At 44.1% G+C, this 24,062-nt stretch overlaps 2 protein-coding genes across 2 annotated transcripts in view; both read right to left on the bottom strand.

The window, feature by feature from the left end:
* Positions 1-3,028: 3,028 nt before the first annotated feature.
* Positions 3,029-16,411, bottom strand: LOC135535220 (immunoglobulin-like domain-containing receptor 1). The gene is made up of 7 exons (XM_064961916.1): positions 16,205-16,411; positions 10,288-10,458; positions 8,715-8,864; positions 8,235-8,354; positions 5,386-5,532; positions 4,476-4,598; positions 3,029-3,980 (listed from the first exon to the last, which is right to left on the bottom strand). Exons 1-7 carry the CDS (start codon positions 16,266-16,268, stop codon positions 3,115-3,117), a joined length of 1,641 nt encoding a protein of 546 aa, XP_064817988.1. The 5' UTR covers positions 16,269-16,411; the 3' UTR covers positions 3,029-3,114.
* Positions 16,412-22,760: 6,349 nt separating this feature from the next.
* LOC135535223 (immunoglobulin-like domain-containing receptor 2) overlaps positions 22,761-24,062 on the bottom strand; it is a 20,022-nt gene continuing 18,720 nt past the window's right edge. The window contains exon 7 of the mRNA XM_064961920.1: positions 22,761-24,062. This exon is cut by the window's right edge and continues 935 nt beyond it. The gene's annotated coding sequence lies outside the window, so the exon portion shown is untranslated.

A 24,062-nucleotide genomic window follows, 5' to 3' on the forward strand; every position in this document is an offset into this window, starting at 1 on the left:
AGATGGTGGTGGTTTTGCTTTCTCTAATAGGATAAGTCCCAAGCAAACTGACTTCACGTAACAGCACATCGTTTTTGCTCATTTTCCTGAGCCATATCGATACATACATAACTGAATATTCACAAGTCAAGATGTCCAGACAGAGCACAAAATTCAAAACTATTTACATGTACAACATGTAGAAAAGGGACCTGAGTGATCATGGAGTACAAGCCTACATAGGCGATGGCTAAAAACAAACAGGAAACATATTTTGTTTTCTGGTTTACTTTTGACAAACAATTAAATAAGGCATATTATGTATTATTCTCATCTGTTAATGTTATGGCAATGATACAAATAAAATGATGTGTAGTACCTTCAAAAACGTTAAAGAAATTGTAAACGTTCTAGAGTATGAATCTGGAAAATCAGATCGGCATGTCGAATTGCATGCCGCCAGCTATCATTCGTGCTTTCTAAGTCTTTCATTTGTTGTCATTCATTTCTCTCGTTTAGTCCTTTCTTTCCCCGTGAGGATAATACAAGATGGAGAGATGGAGGGCGGCTGGAGGAAAACAGAGGGCGAAGGTGAAGGAAGGACAACATGGCCGATGACCAAAAGACAATTGCTTAGCTCTGCAAAATTGCCAAACTTCAGCTCTTTCATATGTTGTCATTCATCCCTCTCTTTCCCCATTAGAATTAGAGGTCGACCGATTAATCAGAATGGCCGATTTCAAGTTTTCATAACAATCGGAAATCGGTATTTTTGGGCGACGATTTTGCCGATTTAAATGTATTTTTTATACCTTTATTTAACTAGGCAAGTCAGTTAAGAACACATTCTTATTTTCAATGATGGTCTAGGAACGATGGGTTAACTGCCTTGTTCAGGTGCAGAGCGACAGATTTTCACCTTGTCAGCTCGGGGGATCCAATCTTGCAACCTTACAATTAACTAGTCCAATGCTCTAACCACCTGCCTCTCAGTGCACTCCACGAGGAGACTGCCTGTTACGCGAATGCAGTAGAAGCCAAGGTAAGTTGCTAGCTAGCATTAAACTTGTCTTATAAAAAACAAATCAATCATAATCACTAGTTATAACTACACATGGTTGATGATATTACTAGTTTATCTAGTGTGTCCTGCGTTGTATATAATCGATGCAACGCTGGGGGATGATTTAACAACAGCGTATTTGCGAAAAAAGCACAATCGTTGGACGACTGTACCAAACCATAAACACCAATGCCTTTCTTAAAATCAATACACAGAAGTCTATATATTTAAACCTGCATATTTAGCTAAAATAAATCCAGGTTAGCAGGCAATATTAACCAGGGGAAATTGTGTCACTTCTCTTGCGTTCATTGCACGCAGAGTCAGGGTATACACAACAGTTTGGGCAGCTTGGCTCATTGCGAACTAATTTGCCAAGATTTTACGTAATTATGACATAACATTGAAGGTTGTACAATGTAACAGGAATATTTAGACTTAGGGATGCCACCCGTTAGATAAAATACCGACCGGTTCCGTATTTCACTGAAATAAACATTTTGTTCTCAAAATGATAGTTTCTGGATTCAACCATATTAATGACCAAAGGCTCGTATTTCTGTGTGTTATGTTGTAATTAAGTCTATGATTTGATAGAGTAGTCTGACTGAGCGATGGTAGGCAGCAGGAGGCTCGTAAGCATTCATTCAAACAGCACTTTCGTGCGTTTTCCAGCAGCTCTTCGCAAACACAACGCTGTTTATAACTTCAAGCCTATCAGCCTAATGGCTGGTGTAACCAATGTGAAATGGATAGCTAGTTAGCTGGGTGTGCACTAATACCGTTTCAAACGTCACTCGCTCTGAGACTTGGAGTAGTTATTCCCCTTGCCTAGCAAGGGCCGCGGCTATTGTGGAGCGATGGGTAACGCTGCTTCGAGTGTGGCTGTTGTCGATGTGTTCCTGGTTCGAGCCCAGGTAGGGACGAGGAGAGAGACAGAAGCTATACTGTTACACTGGCAATACTAAAGTGCCTATAAGAACATCCAATAGTCAAAGGTATATGAAATACAAATGGTATAGAGAAATAGTCCTATAAATACTATATTAACTACAACCTAAAACTTCTTATCTTGGAATATTGAAGTCTCATCTTAAAAGGAACCACCAACTTTCCTATGTTCTCATGTTCTGAGCAAGGAACTGAAACGTTAGCTTTCTTACATGGCACATATTGCACTTTTACTTTTCCAACACTTTGTTTTTGCATTATTTAAACCAAATTTAACATGTTTCATTATTTATTTGAGGCTAAATAGATTTTTTTTGATGTATTATATTAAGTTAAAGTAAGTGTTCATTCAGTATTGTTGTAATTGTCATTATTACAAATAAATAACATTTAAAATAATAATAATATATATTTTTTTGGAAGCGGCCGATTAATCAGTATCGGCTTTTTTTGGTCCTCCAATAATCGGTATTGGCGTTGAAAAATCATAATCGGTCGACCTCTAATTAGAATCGCACAATATGAGGAGACAGAGAGGGTGGAGGAGGACATGACAGTGTGACCTGAGACAATTGCTTAGCTCTGCAAAATTGCCCAACCTCAGCTCTTTCTACAGTTTCTGATTTCCCAATGCTGAGCCTTTCAAACTGCTCATCTACTGTTGAGGGCTGACTCACTGGCTGACTACTGTACTGCACACACAGCTTTTGTTTGCACAACAGATTGTCAAGATTGGGCACTTATCTGCACTGAGAGCGTTCAACCAGCAGAGGGGGCTGTTGTAATGCCATTCAGCAGAAGGAGAGGAGAGGTAGCCAGTGAGAGCCCAGATCACAGTGCCCCTGCCAGAACTCTTGCCCTGTAGCGGGACAGATTCATTAAAGGCTCCCTGAATGGAAGAAGTGACGAAACCAAGTAGTGTGCACCAGTGTGTCTTTGTGACTGATTCTTTCATATCTACGTGATTATATGATTATGTGTAATTGAAGGCATGGATCAAATGCCATTGTCAGATGGTAAATGCTTTTGAAGGGGGTGTGTGTGTGTGTGTGTGTGTGTGTGTGTGTGTGTGTGTGTGTGTGTGTGTGTGTGTGTGTGTGTGTGTGTATTCAGTGTACAAACTAAAGCAGAGTTTTAACAGAGTATCGCTCATTCCTCCTTGGTGGTTTCTGTCCCGGCTCGTATTCAGAATAGCTGGGCGGAATGTCTGAATACATCTCTCCTCCTCCTCCTCTTCTGTGACCTCTGCCCTCTCCTCTCCTGCTGTTTTCATCCTCATCTGAACTGAACGACCCTCTGCGGGAGCGGGAGTAGTTGCTGGGAGGCGGGGCGCGACGCTGCTCCTCGAACAGGTCGTCTCTGGAGCGGGATCGAGGGACCCTGTCGCTGAGGTCGTCACGTGAACCCATTCGACCCCGCGCCCCCCGGCTCTCCCCGTCCAGAAAGTCTTCACTGTAGCTCCTTGGCATGCCACGGCTCCTTGACGGCGACGGGTAACGGCGCACGCTGGCTTCGCTGCGGTCGTCACGGTGATTGGTGACGCGACTCTCGCTGCGGCTGCTTCCTCTGGAGCTGGGTGGACGTGTTTTAGGAGCAAGCGGCGGCTGGCTCCCTCTCCGATCTCCTCGTCCAGGCTGCTCTACGATGGGAGGCATCTGGATGACCCCCCGGTAGTCCACGGCCCCGTCGCCCAGGCCAGAGAGCATGCTGGGAGGACCCGCTGAGAAGGGGACGTGCTGGGGCATCATGTGCTGAGGGGGAGGGGGTATCATCTGGAGATGCTGGTGGTGGGGTTGGGGCTGCATCATGGGGCTGGTCCCATCCATGCCCCTCACCTGGCTCTCCAGGTAGTCCAGCATCTGCTTGTTGCCGGGATGTTGGTTGCCGTAGATGCTGGCAGCGTGGACACTGGGGGGCATGTTGTAGCCAGATGGGGGAGGGGGGAGGGGCATGGGGGCCATGGCAATGCTCTTCCCTGATTGGGAGCCTGATGGGATAGAGAAAACCATGATAAGTGACAAATATGGATTTGTTAAAGACACATTTAGAAGATCAGAAGCATAGCTCTGCTGTGTGTGTAAGACTCCGTGTGTGACTCCGTGTGTGTGTGAGTATGACTCCGTGTGTGTGTGTGTGTGTGACTCCGTGTGTGTGTGTGTGTGTGTATGACTCCGTGTGTGTGTGTATGACTCCGTGTGTGTGTGTATGACTCCGTGTGTGTGTGTGTATGACTCCGTGTGTGTGTGTATGACTCCGTGTGTGTGTGTGTGTGTATGACTCCGTGTGTGTGTGTGTGTATGACTCCGTGTGTGTGTGTGTGTATGACTCCGTGTGTGTGTGTGTGTATGACTCCGTGTGTGTGTGTGTGTGTGTATGACTCCGTGTGTGTGTGTAAGACTCCGTGTGTGTGTGTAAGACTCCGTGTGTGTGTGTAAGACTCTGTGTGTGTGTGTAAGACTCCGTGTGTGTGTGTGGTACTAACCTGCATACAGCAGAGGGTTCATCTGTGAGGATCCGTGGCTCATGGGGCTGTAGATGGGCTGTCCTCCCATCCGGGGACCCATGGCCCTCTGGGCATCCTTCATCATCCTGTGCTGCATCACCGCTGGAGAGAAAGAGACAGAGGAAGAGGTGAGAGAGCCGAAGGGTGTGAGAAAGAGACAGAGGCCCTTCCCTACCTTTCTCAGGACAGCAGGTCTGTGGGCAGCAGGGACAGACAGAGAGGCCCTTCCCTACCTTTCTCAGGACAGCAGGTCTGTGGACATCAGGGACAGACAGAGAGGCCCTTCCCTACCTTTCTCAGGACAGCAGCACGTCTGTGGGCAGCAGGGACAGACAGAGAGGCCCTTCCCTACCTTTCTCAGGACAGCAGGTCTGTGGACATCAGGGACAGACAGAGAGGCTCTTCCCTACCTTTCTCAGGACAGCAGGTCTGTGGACAGCAGGGACAGACAGAGAGGCCCTTCCCTACCTTTCTCAGGACAGCAGCAGGTCTGTGGGCAGCAGGGACAGACAGAGAGGCCCTTCCCTACCTTTCCCAGGACAGCAGGAGCTCTATGGGCAGCAGGGACAGACAGAGAGGCCCTTCCCTACCTTTCTCAGGACAGCAGCACGTCTGTGGGCAGCAGGGACAGACAGAGAGGCTCTTCCCTACCTTTCTCAGGACAGCAGGTCTGTGGACATCAGGGACAGACAGAGAGGCCCTTCCCTACCTTTCTCAGGACAGCAGGTCTGTGGGCAGCAGGGACAGACAGAGTGGCCCTTCCCTACCTTTCTCAGGACAGCAGCAGGTCTGTGGGCAGCAGGGACAGACAGAGAGGCCCTTCCCTACCTTTCTCAGGACAGCAGGAGGTCTGTGGGCAGCAGGGACAGACAGAGACACCCTTCCCTACCTTTCTCAGGACAGCAGCACGTCTGTGGGCAGCAGGGACAGCGGACGTAGCAGCAGCACCTCTGAGGACAACACTGGCAGCAGCAGATACAGAAGAGCAGGATGAGGAGCAGAGCTCCAATCACTATGAACAGCACCGTCAGCCAGTCTGGAGACAGCCACAACACAGGAAATCATTACATCAGATGATACTTACTAGGTTGGGAAACAGACATGCACTTATACCAATGTCACTTCATTTCGAGTCCCACCAGGGTCTGTATTTACAAAGTGCATCACAGTAGGACTAGTGCTGATATAAGCTATGGCTTCTCCTAATGAATAAGATGACATGAAAACATAAATCTATGATAATCGATCATTTCAATAAGCATTTTTCTACAGCGGGCCATGCTTTCCGCCTGGCTACCCCTAACCCAGCCAACAGCTCTGTACCCCCCGCATAAACTTTCCCAAGCCCCCCTCCCCACTTCTCCTTCACCCAAATCCAGACAGCTAATGTTCTGAAAGAGCTGCAAATCAGCAGGACTAGACAATCTGGACCCTCTCTTTCTAAAATTATCTGCCGCTATTGTTGCAACCCCTACTACCAGCCTGTTCAACCTCCCTTTTGTATCGTCTGAGATCTCCAAAGATTGGAAAGCTACCGCGGTCATCCCCCTCTTCAAAGGGGGAGACACTCTAGACCCAAACTGTTATAGACCTAGCTCCATCCTGCCATGCCTTTCTCAAATCTTCAAAAGCCAAATTAACAAACAGATCACCGACTACCTTCTCCACTATGCCATCTGGTTTCCGAGCTGGTCATGGGTGCACCTCAGCCACGCTCGAGGTCCTAAACGATATCATAATCGCCATTGACAAAAGACAGTACTGTGCAGCCGTCTTCATCGACCTGGCCAAGGCTTTCGACTGTCAATCATCGCATTCTTATCGGCAGACTCAATAGCCTTGGTTTCTCAAATGATTGCCTCGCCTGATTCACCAACTACTCAGATAGAGTTCAGTGTGTCAAATCGGAGGGCCTGCTGTCCGGACCTCTGGGATGCCTCAGGGTTCAATTCTCGGGCCCACTCTTTTCACTGTATACATCAATGATGTCGCTCTTGCTGCTGGTGATTCTCTGATCCACCCCTACGCAGACGACACCATTCGGTATACATCTACCCCTTCTTTGGACACTGTGTTAACAAACCTCCAAACGAGCTTCAATGCCATACAACACTCCTTCCGTGGCCTCCAACTGCTTCTCAATGCTAGTAAAACTAAATGCATGCTCTTCAACTGATTGCTGCCCGCACCCTCCCACATGTCTAGCATCACTACTCTGGACGGTTCTGACTTAGAATATGTGGACAACTACAAATACCTAGGTGTCTGGTTAGACTGTAAACTCTCCTTCCAGACTCACATTAAGCATCTCCAATCCAAAATTACATCTAGAATCGGTTTCCTATTTCGCAAAACAAAGCATCCTTCACTCATGCTGCCAAACATACTCTCCTAAAACTGACTATCCTACTGATCCTTGACTTCGGTGATGCCATTTACAAAATAGCCTCCAACTCTACTCAGCAAACTGGATGCAGTCGATCACAGTGCCATCTGTTTTGTCAACAAAGCCCCATACACTACCCACCACTGCGACCTGAATGCCCTCGTTGGCTGGCCCTCGCTACATATTCGTTGCCTAACCCACTGGCTCCAGGTCATCTATAAGTCTTTGCTAGGTAAAGCCCCGCCTTATCTCAGCTCACTGGTCACCATAGCAACACCCACCCGTAGCACACGCTCCAGCAGGTACATTTCACTGGTCATCCCCAAAGCCAACACCTACTTCGGCCTCCTTTCCTTCCAGTTTTCTGCTGCCAATGACTGGAACGAATTGCAAAAATCACTGAAGCTGGAGACTCATATTTCCCTCTCAAACTTTAAGCATAAGCTGTCAGAGCAGCTTACGATCGATCACTGTACCTGTACATAGCCCATCTTCAAATAGCACACCCAACTACCTCATCCCCAAGCCTTAGGAAGTGCAATCGGACCAAATTTACACTATCTTGGATTGGCATATACTTAAATCTACAAACCTCAGATTTCCCACTTCCTGGTTGGATTTTTTCTCAGGTTTTTGCCTGCCATATGAGTTCTGTTATACTCAGACATCATTCGAATAGTTTTAGAAACGTCAGAGTGTTTTATATACAAATATACTAATAATATGCATATATTAGCAACTGGGCCTGAGTAGCAGGCAGTTTACTCTGGGCACCTCTGGGCACCTTATTCATCCAAGCTACTCAATACTGCCCCTGCAGCCATAAGAAGATAATACTTGTATGTTTGAGGAATTTTAATTAGGAGATTTCTGTTTTTGAATTTGAGCACTTTCACTGGCTGTGGTTTGACGGGATTTTAGCCGTAAGAAGTAAGATGACCTGGACAGGAAGGACTTAACGAATCAGAAGACATGGACAGGAAGGACCGTCTTAACGAATCAGATGACATCTCTTAACGAATCAGATGACATGGACAGGAAGGATTCAGATGACATAGCTTAACGAATCAGATGACATGGACAGGAAGGACCGCTTAACGAATCAGATGACATGGACAGGAAGGACCGCTTAACGAATCAGATGACATGGACAGGAAGGACCTCTTAACGAATCAGATGACATGGACAGGAAGGACCGCTTAACGAATCAGATGACATGGACAGGAAGGACCTCTTAACGAATCAGATGACATGGACAGGAAGGACCTGATCCTAGATCAGCACTCTGACTCAGAGACGCTTCATGAACACGGCCCAGGTTGTGGTCATAGCTGTGGTTGTGGTCAACTTACTGTAGACCATGAGTTTGATCACGCCATCCAAACCGCCGCTGGTGTCTCCCGTGGCTTCCACAGAACAGTAGTAAACTCCGTTGTCCCACCACATGATCTCATTGATCACCAGGTCAGCCTCTGTGGGGGAAGACAGGCCAACAACGTCAAAACATGTCAGAGTAGCAACAACCACACATTCACACGTTGTTTCTCAACCCATTCTTCTGGGAACCTCCAGTCATTTCACATTGTTGTTGTATTCCACCACTAGTTGGATTAGTTAACGCAGGTGTGACATTGTGACTGGATGAAAGTTACAAAATTCCAGTAACGTTCCTAAAAATCCCAGGTTTTCCAGAAATGCCCAGGTTGGATGATTTCCGGTATCAGGAGGGATTTAAGCAGGGAATTTGGAATTCTCCCACCAGGATTTCTATCAAACTGGGGGATTTAGGGGATGTTACTGGAATTTTGCAACACAAGGCTGTCTAGACTCACTGTTCTGGACGGAGATCTTGCGTTCCCGGTACTCTGTGCCCAGTATGGCCTCGTTGGAGCCTCTCTTCTGGACGATGATCCTCACCGTGCGCTGGCGGTCTGGGCAGTCATTGGCCGGGTCCTGACCCAGCTGCAGAGCATTCTGGTACGCTATAGAGGGAGATATGTTTCATACAGAGGTGAGTGGTACTGTACATCACCAGTAATTTAATTCATATTTCAGGTTCTAGAGTGAAACAGGAAGTTTGGGCCTCACTACAAATATACACCGTCAAAATGTAGCCCAACTAGTTAACATGGAGCCCAACTCCCAAACACAGCTCCAGGCCAGTTCCCTTCACTTCCCCCATAACTAACCCGGGGACTAGTACAGGGTCCATAACTAACCTGGAGACTAGTACAGGGTCCATAACTAACCTGGAGACTAGTACAGGGTCCATAACTAACCTGGAGACTAATACAGGGTCCATAACTAACCTGGAGACTAGTACAGGGTCCATAACTAACCTGGAGACTAGTACAGGGTCCATAACTAACCTGGGGACTAGTACAGGGTCCATAACTAACCTGGGGACTAGTACATGGTCCATAACTAACCTGGGGACTAATACAGGGTCCATAACTAACCTGGGGACTAGTACAGGGTCCATAACTAACCTGGGGACTAGTACAGGGTCCATAACTAACCTGGGGACTAGTACAGGGTCCATAACTAACCTGGAGACTAGTACAGGGTCGGAGACATACAGGGTCCATAACTAACCTGGAGACTAATACAGGGTCCATAACTAACCTGGAGACTAGTACAGGGTCCATAACTAACCTGGAGACTAGTACAGGGTCCATAACTAACCTGGAGACTAGTACAGGGTCCATAACTAACCTGGGGACTAGTACAGGGTCCATAACTAACCTGGGGACTAATACAGGGTCCATAACTAACCTGGGGACTAGTACAGGGTCCATAACTAACCTGGAGACTAATACAGGGTCCATAACTAACCTGGAGACTAGTACAGGGTCCATAACTAACCTGGGGACTAGTACAGGGTCCATAACTAACCTGGAGACTAATACAGGGTCCATAACTAACCTAGGGACTAGTACAGGGTCCATAACTAACCTGGAGACTAGTACAGGGTCCATAACTAACCTGGGGACTAGTACAGGGTCCATAACTAACCTGGGGACTAGTACAGGGTCCATAACTAACCTGGAGACTAATACAGGGTCCATAACTAACCTGGAGACTAATACAGGGTCCATAACTAACCTGGGGACTAGTACAGGGTCCATAACTAACCTGGGGACTAGTACAGGGTCCATAACTAACCTGGGGACTAATACAGGGTCCATAACTAACCTGGAGACTAATACAGGGTCCATAACTAACCTTGGGAGTAATACAGGGTCCATAACTAACCTGGGGACTAATACAGGGTCCATAACTAACCTGGGGACTAATACAGGGTCCATAACTAACCTGGAGACTAATACAGGGTCCATAACTAACCTGGAGACTAATACAGGGTCCATAACTAACCTGGGGACTAATACAGGGTCCATAACTAACCTTGGGAGTAATACTCCAGGATGGGGTCCTTGCAGAAGGACTTGTATCGCCAGGTGACCTGGACATCCTGCTGGTTAGCGGAGGTGGAGTAATCACACTTCAGGATGACGGAGGCAAACAGAGCTGTACTCCTCTCTGTCTGAGGAACATTCACCTGGACGCTCTGCACCTCTGATGGGATAGAAAACATCTTGTCAGTGTGTATATATGTATATATATACAGTGCCTTGCAAAAGTATTCGGGCCCCTTGAACTTTGCGACCTTTTGCCACATTTCAGGCTTCAAACATAAAGATATAAAACTGTATTTTTTTTGTGAAGAATCAACAACAAGTGGGACACCATCATGAAGTGGAACAACATTTATTGGATATTTCAAACTTTTTTAACAAATCAAAAACTGAAAAATTGGGCGTGCAAAATTATTCAGCCCCTTTACTTTCAGTGCAGCAAACTCTCTCCAGAAGTTCAGTGAGGATCTCTGAATGATCCAATGTTGACCTAAATGACTAATGATGATAAATACAATCCACCTGTGTGTAATCAAGTCTCCATATAAATGCACCTGCACTGTGATAGTCTCAGAGGTCCATTAAAAGCACAGAGAGCATCATGAAGAACAAGGAACACACCAGGCAGGTCCGAGATACTGTTGTGAAGAAGTTTAAAGCCGGATTTGGATACAAAAAGATTTCCCAAGCTTTAAACATCCCAAGGAGCACTGTGCAAGCGATAATATTGAAATGGAAGGAGTATCAGACCACTGCAATCTACCAAGACCTGGCCGTCCCTCTAAACTTTCAGCTCATACAAGGAGAAGACTTGGCTGCATCTCTGATCAGAGGTCCATGATCACTCTGGATGAACTGCAGAGATCTACAGCTGAGGTGGGAGACTCTGTCCATAGGACAACAATCAGTCGTATATTGCACAAATCTGGCCTTTATGGAAGAGTGGCAAGAAGAAAGCCATTTCTTAAAGATATCCATAAAATGTGTTGTTTAAAGTTTGCCACAAGCCACCTGGGAGACACACCAAACATGTGGAAGAAGGTGCTCTGGTCAGATGAAACCAAAATTGAACTTTTTGGCAACAATGCAAAACGTTATGTTTGGCGTAAAAGCAACACAGCTCATCACCCTGAACACCATACCCACTGTCAAACATGGTGGTGGCAGCATCATGGTTTGGGCCTGCTTTTCTTCAGCAGGGACAGGGAAGATGGTTAAAATTGATGGGAAGATGGATGGAGCCAAATACAGGACCATTCTGGAAGAAAACCTGACAGAGTCTGCAAAAGACCTGAGACTGGGACGGAGATTTGTCTTCCAACAAGACAATGATCCAAAACATAAAGCAAAATCTACAATGGAATGGTTCAAAAATAAACATATCCAGGTGTTAGAATGGCCAAGTCAAAGTCCAGACCTGAATCCAATCGAGAATCTGTGGAAAGAACAGAAAACTGCTGTTCACAAATGCTCTCCATCCAACCTCACTGAGCTTGAGCTGTTTTGCAAGGAGGAATGGGAAAAAATGTCAGTCTCTCGATGTGCAAAACTGATAGAGACATACCCCAAGCGACTTACAGCTGTAATCGCAGCAAAAGGTGGCGCTACAGAGTATTAACTTAAGGGGGCTGAATAATTTTGCACGCCCAATTTTTCAGTTTTTGATTTGTTAAAAAAGTTTGAAATATCCAATAAATGTCATTCCACTTCATGATTGTGTCCCACTTGTTGTTGATTCTTCACAAAAAGATACAGTTTTATCTTTATGTTTGAAGCCTGAAATGTGGCAAAAGGTCGCAAAGTTCAAGGGGGCCAAATACTTTCGCAAGGCACTATATATATATATATATATATATATATATGAGTGTGTGTGTGTATATATATATGTGTGTGTGAAAGGGGGAATGTACACTGTTTTTGAAAGAAACTCATTTTGGTCCATTAAAATAACATCAAATTAAATCAGTGTAGACATTGTTGATGTTGTAAATGACTGGAAACTGCAGATTTTTCATGGAATATCTACAGTTGAAGTTTACATACACTTAGGTTGGAGTCATTAAAACTTGTTTTTCAACCACTCCACAAATTTCTTGTTCACAAACTATAGTTTTGGCAAGTCGGTCAGGACATCTACTTTGTGCATTACACAAGTCATTTTTCCAACAATTGTTTACAGACAGATTATTACAGTGAATTATAAGTGAATGTGGGTCTGAAGTTTACATACACCGAGTTGACTGTGCATTTAAACAGCTTCCAGAAAATGTCACGGCTTTAGAAGCTTCTTGCTAATTGACATAATTTGAGTCAATTGGAGGTGTACCTGTGGATGTATTTCAAGGCCTAACTTCAAACTCAGTGCCTCTATGCTTGACATCATGGGGGAAAAAAATCAGCCAAGACCTCATAAAAGATGTAGACCTCCACAAGTCTGGTTCATCCTTGGGAGCAATTTACAAACAATAGTTTGCAAGTGTAAACACCATGGGACCACGCAGCCGTCATACCGGTCAGGAAGGAGACGCGTTCTGTCTCCTATAGATTAATGTACTTTGGTGCAAAAAGGCAATGCTACCAAATACTAATTGAGTGTATGTAAACTTCTGACCCACTGGGAATGTGATGAAAGAAATAAAAGCTGAAATAAATCATTCTCTCTACTATTATTCTGACATTTCACATTCTTAAAATAAAGTGGTGATCCTAACTGACCTAAAACAGGGAATTTTTACTAGGATTAAATGTAAGGAATGGTGAAAAACTGAGTTTAAATGTATTTGGCTAGGGTGTATGTTAACTTCCGACTTCAACTGTACATAGACATACAGAGGCCCATTATCAACAACCATCCCTCCTGTGTTCCAACAGCACGTTGTGTTAGCTAATCCAAGTTTATCATTTTAAAAGGCTAATTGATCATTAGAAAACCCTTTTGCCATTAATGTTAGCACAGCTGGAAACGTATGATGAAAGAAGCAATAAAACTGGCCTTCTTTAGACTAGTTGAGTATCTGGAGCATCAGCATTCGTGGGTTCGATTACAGGCTCAAAATGTCCAGAAACCAAGTACTTTCTTCTAAAACTCTTCAGTCTATTCTTGTTCGGTGAAATGAAAGCTATTCCATGCAAGAAATTGCCAAGCAACTGAAGATCTCGTACAACGCTGTGTACTACTCCCTTCACAGAACAGCGCAAACTGGCCCTAACCAGAATAGAAAGAGGAGTGGGAGGCCCACTTTGCCTAGAATGCCAGCATCCCGGAGTCGCCTCTTTCAACGTTGAGACTGGTGTTTTGTGGACAGAGGAGACATCCCGGGTGTTTCACTGTTGACGTTGAGACTGGTGTTTTTTACTTTTTAATGAAGCTGCCTTGTGAGGCGTCTGTTTCTACAACTAGACACTAATGTACTTGTTCTTTTGCTCAGTTGTGCGTTAACCCTATTAGTCCCGAGGCCACAGCAAAAATCAGCTTCTCATTGATCTGACTTTCATTGATCTGCACATCCAGCCCTTCTATTTATTCTCAAAATGAAGTGTTTTAACATTGTATTTTCAGGACAACCAGGGCTACAAGTAGAACACAAAACTATTTGACATAAACAGTTGTATTCATGAGTTTTATTGACAAATGCCAATACAAAACATAAGGTCCACCAAAGCAAAAACAAGTACAAAAATGGTTTGCTCACTGGGAAATGAATATCCAACTAGTCAGTGACAACTGTGTGGAGTTTGTGACAGCAACTATGTGAGCTTATTACAATATTATAGACACTATGTCCTGGGATTTCCTATGATCTACGTAGAAGAACCCCTTACAGTATTAGAGACACTATGTCCTGGGATTTCCTATGATCTACGTAGAAGAACCCCTTACAGTATTATAGACACTATGTCCTGGGATTTCCTATGATCTATGTAGAAGAACCCCTTACAGTATTATAGACACTATGTCCTGGGATTTCCTACGATCTACGTAGAAGAACCCCTTACAATATTATAGGAAATCCCAGGACATAGTGTCTATGATCTATGTAGAAGAACCCCTTACAGTATTATAGACACTATGTCCTGGGATTTCCTACGATCTATATAAAATAAACCCTTACAGTATTATAGACACTATGTCCTATGATCTGCTATGTGGAATAACCTTACCTTCTAGCGACTCTTCTGTAGCTTGTGAGGTCATAGACCTAAACATGTCACACGTGCGTGTTCCTGAGAGCCTCAGCTTTTCAGAGATCGCTTTAAATAGTTTGTAGCTCAATCCATTCGGACTGCCCTGGTCTCACAAACACCGCTCTAGCTCAGCCCCGGTTAAATCACAGAGGAATCGGTGGTACCAAAATGTGCTGGCGTTCCGGTGGGAATCATTAGGTTAAAGCATATTGAATGAGATAGAGAGAATAAAAGAATGGGATAGAGTATGTGTACGTGTGTTGACAGAAACCCTGCTGAAGGTGGTTCAACTGGAAAAACTAGTGACTGAAAGCAAGAGACAGCTGCCACAGGAAACAGTTTGATTCAAATAGACTCAACTTCCATTGTAAAAATAACACTACAGTACAGGCCAGGTGTATTCAACTCTTACCGTACGACAGGGTTCTCCAACCCTGTTCCTGGAGAGCTACCCTCCTGTAGGTTTTCGCTCTAAGACCAGGTGTAACTAACCTGGTTCAGTTTATCAACCAGCTGATTATTATAATCAGGTGTGCTAGATTAAGGTTAGAGTGAAAACCTACGGGACGGTTTCTCCCCAGGGACAGTTTTGGAGAGCCCTGACAAAACGCAGTGGACCTGGCTTTGAGGTCCAGAGTTGAGGGATATCGGCAATAGACCACCAGTTACAACCTGGTTTTAGAGCATTCCGTATTATTCTGTATGTAAATCCGAAACACTCCATTTAGTATGAAATGTTAAGTTTCATATGGTATGTATTCATTTGTATGTCCATTACACATTTCCTATGATATGTTAACTTACAATTCGTATTACATGTTAGGAATTTGCAAAACGTATGATATGTTACAAATTCTAGCTAAGTGGTTAATGTTAGACAGCATGCTAACATTAGCTAGGCTAAGGGTTAAGGTTGAGTTCAGGAGTTATGTTAAAGGATTAAGGCTAGTGTTAGGGGAAGGGTTAGCTAAAACTGTTAGGGGAAGGCTTAGCTAACATGCTAAGTAGATGCAAAGTAGCAAGTAGTTAAACATCCTAATTAGCTAAAATGCTGAAGTTGTCTGTGATGAACTCGTAACCCTTTGGGTTGTTAGAGCAAGACGTTTGCATTATACACCCACCCATCTACCCTACTTTCTTTTTGCCTTAAGTGACAGTTTATCTTCTGTAACCAAACATAACATACCACACTCAATGGGGTGTCACGAATTTACGTACAGAATAATACGAAATGCTCTGAGACCAGGTTGCCATTTAGGCGAGTCAGGTTAATCTGTAACTGTCGGGGTCTATGTCCCTGAATATCCTCCATAATTACTATTATTGAGGTGCAATGTCAGGATAACTAACACACCCCCCTCCAGCTGGAGCCAAACCAACAGGAGTTTTGCTCTAAAAAAAGGTGAATTCCATTTTCAATCTACAGTATTTCGTTATGAGTAGGTCTAAATCTAGATAAGGATCAGTATCTGTAACTTGATAGGACGACAGTGCGAGTCATCGTGAGAACTCATCGGTATCTCTCCATCATGTGACCGATACCCCGGCTCCTGCCTAACTGGCTTGTCATTGGAACTTTTTGGGTTGTGGATGGATACATTAGAATAGCATAAACTTTTGACGCGACTAAATGAAACGAAGCTCTAATGCAAGAACAGGACGAATTGACAACATTTAACGATTCAAATATAAATTGCTAATTTTCATGAACAAAAACTCACCTGTCGGTAGGGAAGAGAGGACGAACGCGGCCAGAATCAACCTCCTCATCGTTGATTGATCCATTAAACTAATAAATATTATATCGTCCAATTTATGTCCTATAAAAAAAAGGACCTAAATTATCCTCCTAAACAGACTCCCCATTGTCTTGTGTCTTGTCTTGAACACGGCTCCTTCCTTGTCCGACACCTTTCGGGAATTTGGTTTGCTGGCTGCGGAGACAGACAGACCCCACCCCGAAACAGGTGCTGTATGTGACGTGGACAGGTGCTTCCTACCGCAGGAAGCCGCTATGAGAATACAGAATGAAAGCGACGGCAAATCTTTAATATGTTAATTCATTCGATATTTAAATAATTACTTTAATACATACATTAATATTCAGCCTTTTTTAAATGTGATTTAGGGTCTTTTTTTTTACACATGACATTGTTAGGCAATAATTAGCCGACAGTGAGATGTTTTTAGTTCGTTTGGAATACATTCATTCAAAAGGTTCATTTTTAATGGTTAGATGAATATAATTGAAAAGGCAAAGACACTGTAGCCTACAACGGGTGAAGTGATCCAGGGGACTGGAGGCCTAGTATGAAACCACTGGGTGTTCCCAGTAGCCGAGACCCTGTGCTGACACAAACGCTGCTGACTTTGTGACGGTTGTAGACGAGGGTGGGAATCCATTCAGTCCACATCATAATACTTGTTAATTCATTTGATGGAAATAATCCCATTCTAGCTGTTTGATGGCAACCAGTGTATCAGCCTAACACCTGTAAACTAAGCAGACAGTGTATCAGCCTAACACCTGTAAACTAAGCAGACAGTGTATCAGCCTAACACCTGTAAACTAAGCAGACAGTGTATCAGCCTAACACCTGTAAACTAAGCAGACAGTGAATCAGGCTAACACCTGTAAACTAAGCAGACAGTGTATCAGCCTAACACCTGTAAACTAAGCAGACAGTGTATCAGCCTAACACCTGTAAACTAAGCAGACAGTGTATCAGCCTAACACCTGTAAACTAAGCAGACAGTGTATCAGCCTAACACCTGTAAACTAAGCAGACAGTGAATCAGCCTAACACCTGTAAACTAAGCAGACAGTGTATCAGCGTAACACCTGTAAACTAAGCAACCAGTGTATCAGCCTAACACCTGTAAACTAAGCAACCAGTGTATCAGCCTAACACCTGTAAACTAAGCAACCAGTGTATCAGCCTAACACCTGTAAACTAAGCAGAGAGTGTATCAGCCTAACACCTGTAAACTAAGCAACCAGTGTATCAGCCTAACACCTGTAAACTAAGCAGACAGTGTATCAGCGTAACACCTGTAAACTAAGCAACCAGTGTATCAGCCTAACACCTGTAAACTAAGCAGAGAGTGTATCAGCCTAACACCTGTAAACTAAGCAACCAGTGTATCAGCGTAACACCTGTAAACTAAGCAGACAGTGTATCAGCCTAACACCTGTAAACTAAGCAGACAGTGTATCAGCCTAACACCTGTAAACTAAGCAACCAGTGTATCAGCGTAACACCTGTAAACTAAGCAGACAGTGTATCAGCCTAACACCTGTAAACTAAGCAACCAGTGTATCAGCCTAACACCTGTAAACTAAGCAGACAGTGTATCAGCCCAACACCTGTAAACTAAGCAGACAGTGTATCAGCGTAACACCTGTAAACTAAGCAGACAGTGTATCAGCCTAACACCTGTAAACTAAGCAGACAGTGAATCAGCCTAACACCTGTAAACTAAGCAGACAGTGTATCAGCCTAACACCTGTAAACTAAGCAACCAGTGTATCAGCGTAACACCTGTAAACTAAGCAGACAGTGTATCAGCCTAACACCTGTAAACTAAGCAGACAGTGTATCAGCCTAACACCTGTAAACTAAGCAACCAGTGTATCAGCGTAACACCTGTAAACTAAGCAGACAGTGTATCAGCCTAACACCTGTAAACTAAGCAACCAGTGTATCAGCCTAACACCTGTAAACTAAGCAGACAGTGTATCAGCCCAACACCTGTAAACTAAGCAGACAGTGTATCAGCGTAACACCTGTAAACTAAGCAGACAGTGTATCAGCCTAACACCTGTAAACTAAGCAGACAGTGAATCAGCCTAACACCTGTAAACTAAGCAGACAGTGTATCAGCCTAACACCTGTAAACTAAGCAACCAGTGTATCAGCCTAACACCTGTAAACTAAGCAGCCAGTGTATCAGCCTAACACCTGTAAACTAAGCAGACAGTGTATCAGCCTAACACCTGTAAACTAAGCAGACAGTGAATCAGCCTAACACCTGTAAACTAAGCAACCAGTGTATCAGCCTAACACCTGTAAACTAAGCAGACAGTGTATCAGCCTAACACCTGTAAACTAAGCAACCAGTGTATCAGCCTAACACCTGTAAACTAAGCAGACAGTGTATCAGCCTAACACCTGTAAACTAAGCAGACAGTGTATCAGCCTAACACCTGTAAACTAAGCAGACAGTGTATCAGCGTAACACCTGTAAACTAAGCAGACAGTGAATCAGCCTAACACCTGTAAACTAAGCAGACAGTGAATCAGCCTAACACCTGTAAACTAAGCAGACAGTGTATCAGCCTAACACCTGTAAACTAAGCAGACAGTGTATCAGCCTAACACCTGTAAACTAAGCAGACAGTGTATCAGCCTAACACCTGTAAACTAAGCAGACAGTGAATCAGCCTAACACCTGTAAACTAAGCAACCAGTGTATCAGCCTAACACCTGTAAACTAAGCAACCAGTGTATCAGCCTAACACCTGTAAACTAAGCAGACAGTGTATCAGCCTAACACCTGTAAACTAAGCAACCAGTGTATCAGCCTAACACCTGTAAACTAAGCAGACAGTGTATCAGCCTAACACCTGTAAACTAAGCAACCAGTGTATCAGCCTAACACCTGTAAACTAAGCAGACAGTGTATCAGCCCAACACCTGTAAACTAAGCAGACAGTGTATCAGCGTAACACCTGTAAACTAAGCAGACAGTGTATCAGCCTAACACCTGTAAACTAAGCAGACAGTGAATCAGCCTAACACCTGTAAACTAAGCAGACAGTGTATCAGCCTAACACCTGTAAACTAAGCAGACAGTGTATCAGCCTAACACCTGTAAACTAAGCAGACAGTGTATCAGCCTAACACCTGTAAACTAAGCAACCAGTGTATCAGCCTAACACCTGTAAACTAAGCAGACAGTGTATCAGCCTAACACCTGTAAACTAAGCAGACAGTGTATCAGCCTAACACCTGTAAACTAAGCAGACAGTGTATCAGCCTAACACCTGTAAACTAAGCAGACAGTGAATCAGCCTAACACCTGTAAACTAAGCAACCAGTGTATCAGCCTAACACCTGTAAACTAAGCAGAGAGTGTATCAGCCTAACACCTGTAAACTAAGCAGACAGTGAATCAGCCTAACACCTGTAAACTAAGCAACCAGTGTATCAGCCTAACACCTGTAAACTAAGCAACCAGTGTATCAGCCTAACACCTGTAAACTAAGCAGACAGTGTATCAGCCTAACACCTGTAAACTAAGCAGACAGTGTATCAGCCTAACACCTGTAAACTAAGCAGACAGTGTAGCAGCCTAACACCTGTAAACTAAGCAACCAGTGTATCAGCCTAACACCTGTAAACTAAGCAACCAGTGTATCAGCCTAACACCTGTAAACTAAGCAGACAGTGTATCAGCCTAACACCTGTAAACTAAGCAACCAGTGTATCAGCCTAACACCTGTAAACTAAGCAGACAGTGTATCAGCCTAACACCTGTAAACTAAGCAACCAGTGTATCAGCCTAACACCTGTAAACTAAGCAACCAGTGTAGCAGCCTAACACCTGTAAACTAATCAACCAAGGTATCAGCCTAACACCTGTAAACTAAGCAGACAGTGTAGCAGCCTAACACCTGTAAACTAAGCAGACAGTGTATCAGCCTAACACCTGTAAACTAAGCAGACAGTGTATCAGCCTAACACCTGTAAACTAAGCAGACAGTATAGCAGCCTAACACCTGTAAACTAAGCAGACAGTGTATCAGCCTAACACCTGTAAACTAAGCAACCAGTGTATCAGCCTAACACCTGTAAACTAAGCAGACAGTGTATCAGCGTAACACCTGTAAACTAAGCAGACAGTGTATCAGCCTAACACCTGTAAACTAAGCAGACAGTGTATCAGCCTAACACCTGTAAACTAAGCAACCATTGGCTTAGCATCTCTCCCCCTCCCCTTCTTTCTCCCTCCCTCCCCTTCTTTCTCTCTCCCTCCCCTTCTTTCTCTCTCCCTCCCCTTCTTTCTCCCTCCCCCTTTCTCCCTCCCTCCCCTTCTTTCTCTCTCCCCCTTTCTCCCTCCCTCCCCTTCTTTCTCTCTCCCTCCCTCCCCTTCTTTCTCTCCCTCCCCTTCTTTCTCCCTCCCCTTCTTTCTTTCTCCCTCCCCTTCTTCCTCTCTCCCTCCCCTTCTTTCTCTCTCCCCCCTTTCTCCCTCCCTCCCCTTCTCTATCCCCCCCCCCTGTTTTGTGTGTTATTTGGCACTGTCTTGTGTAGACCTCTTAGCAGTGTTTTATTGCCCTGTGAACATAGTTTCCCAATGGACAAAGCATGCGACCCCAGAACATTGCCATGTGAATGTAAAGCCTATAAAGCCCCATAGGCCTGGGGCCAACAGGTCTCAGAGCAGAGCCAGCGGCCCCTGGTTCCCCCAGCCGGCGACCGACAGGCTGCTTGTTCAACTCTGAGGAGACAACAGGTCTCAGAGCAGAGCCAGCGGCTCCCTGGTTCCCCCCAGCCGGGGACCGACAGGCTGCTTGTTCAACTCTGAGGAGACAACAGGACTTAGGGCAGAGCCAGGTTGCCCCAAAATGGCATCCTATATTCCCTATGTAGTGCACTACTTTTTGGGCTCTGGTCAAAAATAGTTTACTATGTAGGGAATAGGGTGTAATTTGCCCTGGTCAAAAGTAGTACACTATATATGAAATAGAGTACAATTTGCCCCAGTAAAAAGTAGTGCACTATACAGGGAATAGGTTGCCATTTGCCCTGGTCAAAAGTAGTGCACTATATAGGAAGTAGGGTGCCATTTGAGACGCACTCCCTGTCTCTCACCCAGGCCAACCAACCACTCTCACTACACCACTTGGTAGTACTCATAGACAATGTCCACAAATGCAAGTGTGTGTGTGTGTTTTTGTGCGTGCATGCTTGCAAACGTCTGTGTCTCTGTCTGTGTAGGTAAGGTATGTGGATCTAGGAATTCCTTAACAGATTGTTTCTCTCCCATGAGCACACCCACTCTACTCTGCACCTGCCCAGCTTTACCACTGGTGGTTTCCTGCTATTGTATTCTCATCCACAGAGGATGACAGCAGCTACTCTATCTTTCCTACTTAGTACTCAGTTGTATCCTGTCCCTGGGTTTCCAATATGGACCAGATGTTATTATTTGTAATGGAAATAAAACCTCCGAAGCGGTTTGACTTCTTCGACCAGTTTCCCGGAACCAGTTTAGGCTTAGTCCTAGACTAAAAGCATGCTGCTTCTGTGTCCAGGAACCAGACCCCTTGTGTGCTACGGGTGTAACTGACAGAGTTGTTATGATCTATCTGACATAGTTGTTATTATCTATCTGACATAGTTGTTGTTATCTATCTGACATAGTTGTTGTTATCTAGCTGACATAGTTGTTGTTATCTAGCTGACATAGTTGTTGTTATCTAGCTGACATAGTTGTTGTTATCTGACATAGTTGTTGTTATTTAGCTGATGACAGAGTTGTTGTTATTTAGCTGATGACAGAGTTGTTGTTATTTAGCTGATGACAGAGTTGTTGTTATCTAGCTGACATAGTTGTTATCTAGCTGACATAGTTGTTATCTAGCTGACGTAGTTGTTATCTAGCTGACATAGTTGTTATGACAGTTGTTGTTATCTGACATAGTTGTTGTTATCTGACATAGTTGTTGTTATCTAGCTGACATAGTTATCTATCTGACAGAGTTGTTGTTATCTATCTGATGACAGAGTTGTTGTTATCTGACATAGTTGTTGTTATCTAGCTGACATAGTTGTTATCTAGCTGACATAGTTGTTATCTAGCTGACATAGTTGTTATCTAGCTGACATAGTTGTTATCGAGCTGACATAGTTGCTATCGAGCTGACATAGTTGTTATCTAGCTGACATATTTGTTGTTATCCTCTCATAGAAGTGATGTCATCCCTCCCCTCAGGCTAGCGTGTGTGTAAGCTCTGAGACTCTCAGGCCTAGGAAGGACTTGCTCAACCACATTCCTCACATACAACCCTGAGCTGAGTGGTCAGCCCCTCCCCAACCTCATCATGAGTCGCCGGGCGGAAAACAGCCTCAGACTCAACAGAGGACATGTGTATCAGAAAACAGAACAATTAACTGGCCCACTTATATTAAGACTTTCTAGATCATTCATATAGTCTTCATAACAACTAAAGTGTTGATTCACAAATAGTTTATAAAACATACCACAGTTTACAAGACACACTTCACTACAATGATTTATAAGACATACTTTACAACCATAAAGACACTTAAAGGGTGACAAAAGGTCCTTATGAAGTGAATGAAGGACAGTGGAGAAGATGTGGAGATTAAGTAGACTTTATTGAATGAGATTGAAGCTGCCTGGTCAACAGTATTTGAGGTAAAGGCTGTGGTTAAACTGCGTCTCTGGAGTTAAATAATAAATAGTTCATTAGGCATTAGTTTGTTATTGCAAAAAGCCCAGTTATGGTACAAGTTATTATAACAAGGTAACCTAAAGGAGAAGTGTTTGTGTGTTTATTTATTTTACCTTTATTTAACTAGGCAAGTCAGTTAAGAACAAATTCTTATTTTCAACTATGGCCTGGGAACAGTGGGTTAACTGCCTGTTCAGGGGCAGAATGACAGATTTGTACCTTGTCAGCTCAGGGATTTGAACTTGCAACCTTTCGGGTACTAGTCCAACACTCTAACCACTAGGCTACCCTGCCGCCGTTTAGTGTTCACCAACATGCACTTTCCAAGATACAGTGTGTGTGTGTGTGTGTTTACCAGATCTCTTAGAGTAACAGTCAGTTGGTGATGATCATAAATAGACAAAGCCATTGTTGCCTGTCGCCTATGACTTCAACTCAGTGAAACAACGTGTCATTGACAGACAGGGAGCTGGGCTGTGAAACAACCGTCTCATTGACAGACAGATAAATGGAACACAGAAACACGATGACGTAGAACAAGCATAGAAAGAAAATAACATAGAAAAGCACAAAAGCTATGAACAATAAATACACTGAAAGAAGTGGAAAAAAAACAACACTAAACATGAACAATTGTAACGAATCCTTCAACAGGTTTTGCAGGCGCGAGAAAGAGCTGTGGTAAGTTGACAGCCAGTGTGTGTGTGTGTGTGTGTGTGTGTGTGTGTGAGTGCTAATGAGTGGAGATAAAGTTGTGTGTTTAGCGGTTTACACAACGATATGAAAACTAAACACACCGTGGTTATCTTATCTTAAACACACACAGACATACCCACAAGTGCTTTCAGTTGCACTTGCACAATCATTTACTGCATTGTCATCACAACATGACTTAACACAGAGACAGGCAGAGTTGATAAACTATGTATAAAACTATTATAAACCAAATACAGTCTTTGAAGGACAGATGGCACATAATCACAACATGTACGTCATTTAGCAGACGCTCTTATCCAGAGCGACTTACAGGAGCGATTAGGGTTAAGTGCCTTGCTCAAGGGCACATCAACACATTTCTTTTCACCGAGTCGGCTCGA

Source organism: Oncorhynchus masou, unplaced genomic scaffold (genome assembly GCF_036934945.1).
Source record: "Oncorhynchus masou masou isolate Uvic2021 unplaced genomic scaffold, UVic_Omas_1.1 unplaced_scaffold_461, whole genome shotgun sequence".
Lineage (NCBI taxonomy): Eukaryota > Metazoa > Chordata > Actinopteri > Salmoniformes > Salmonidae > Oncorhynchus > Oncorhynchus masou.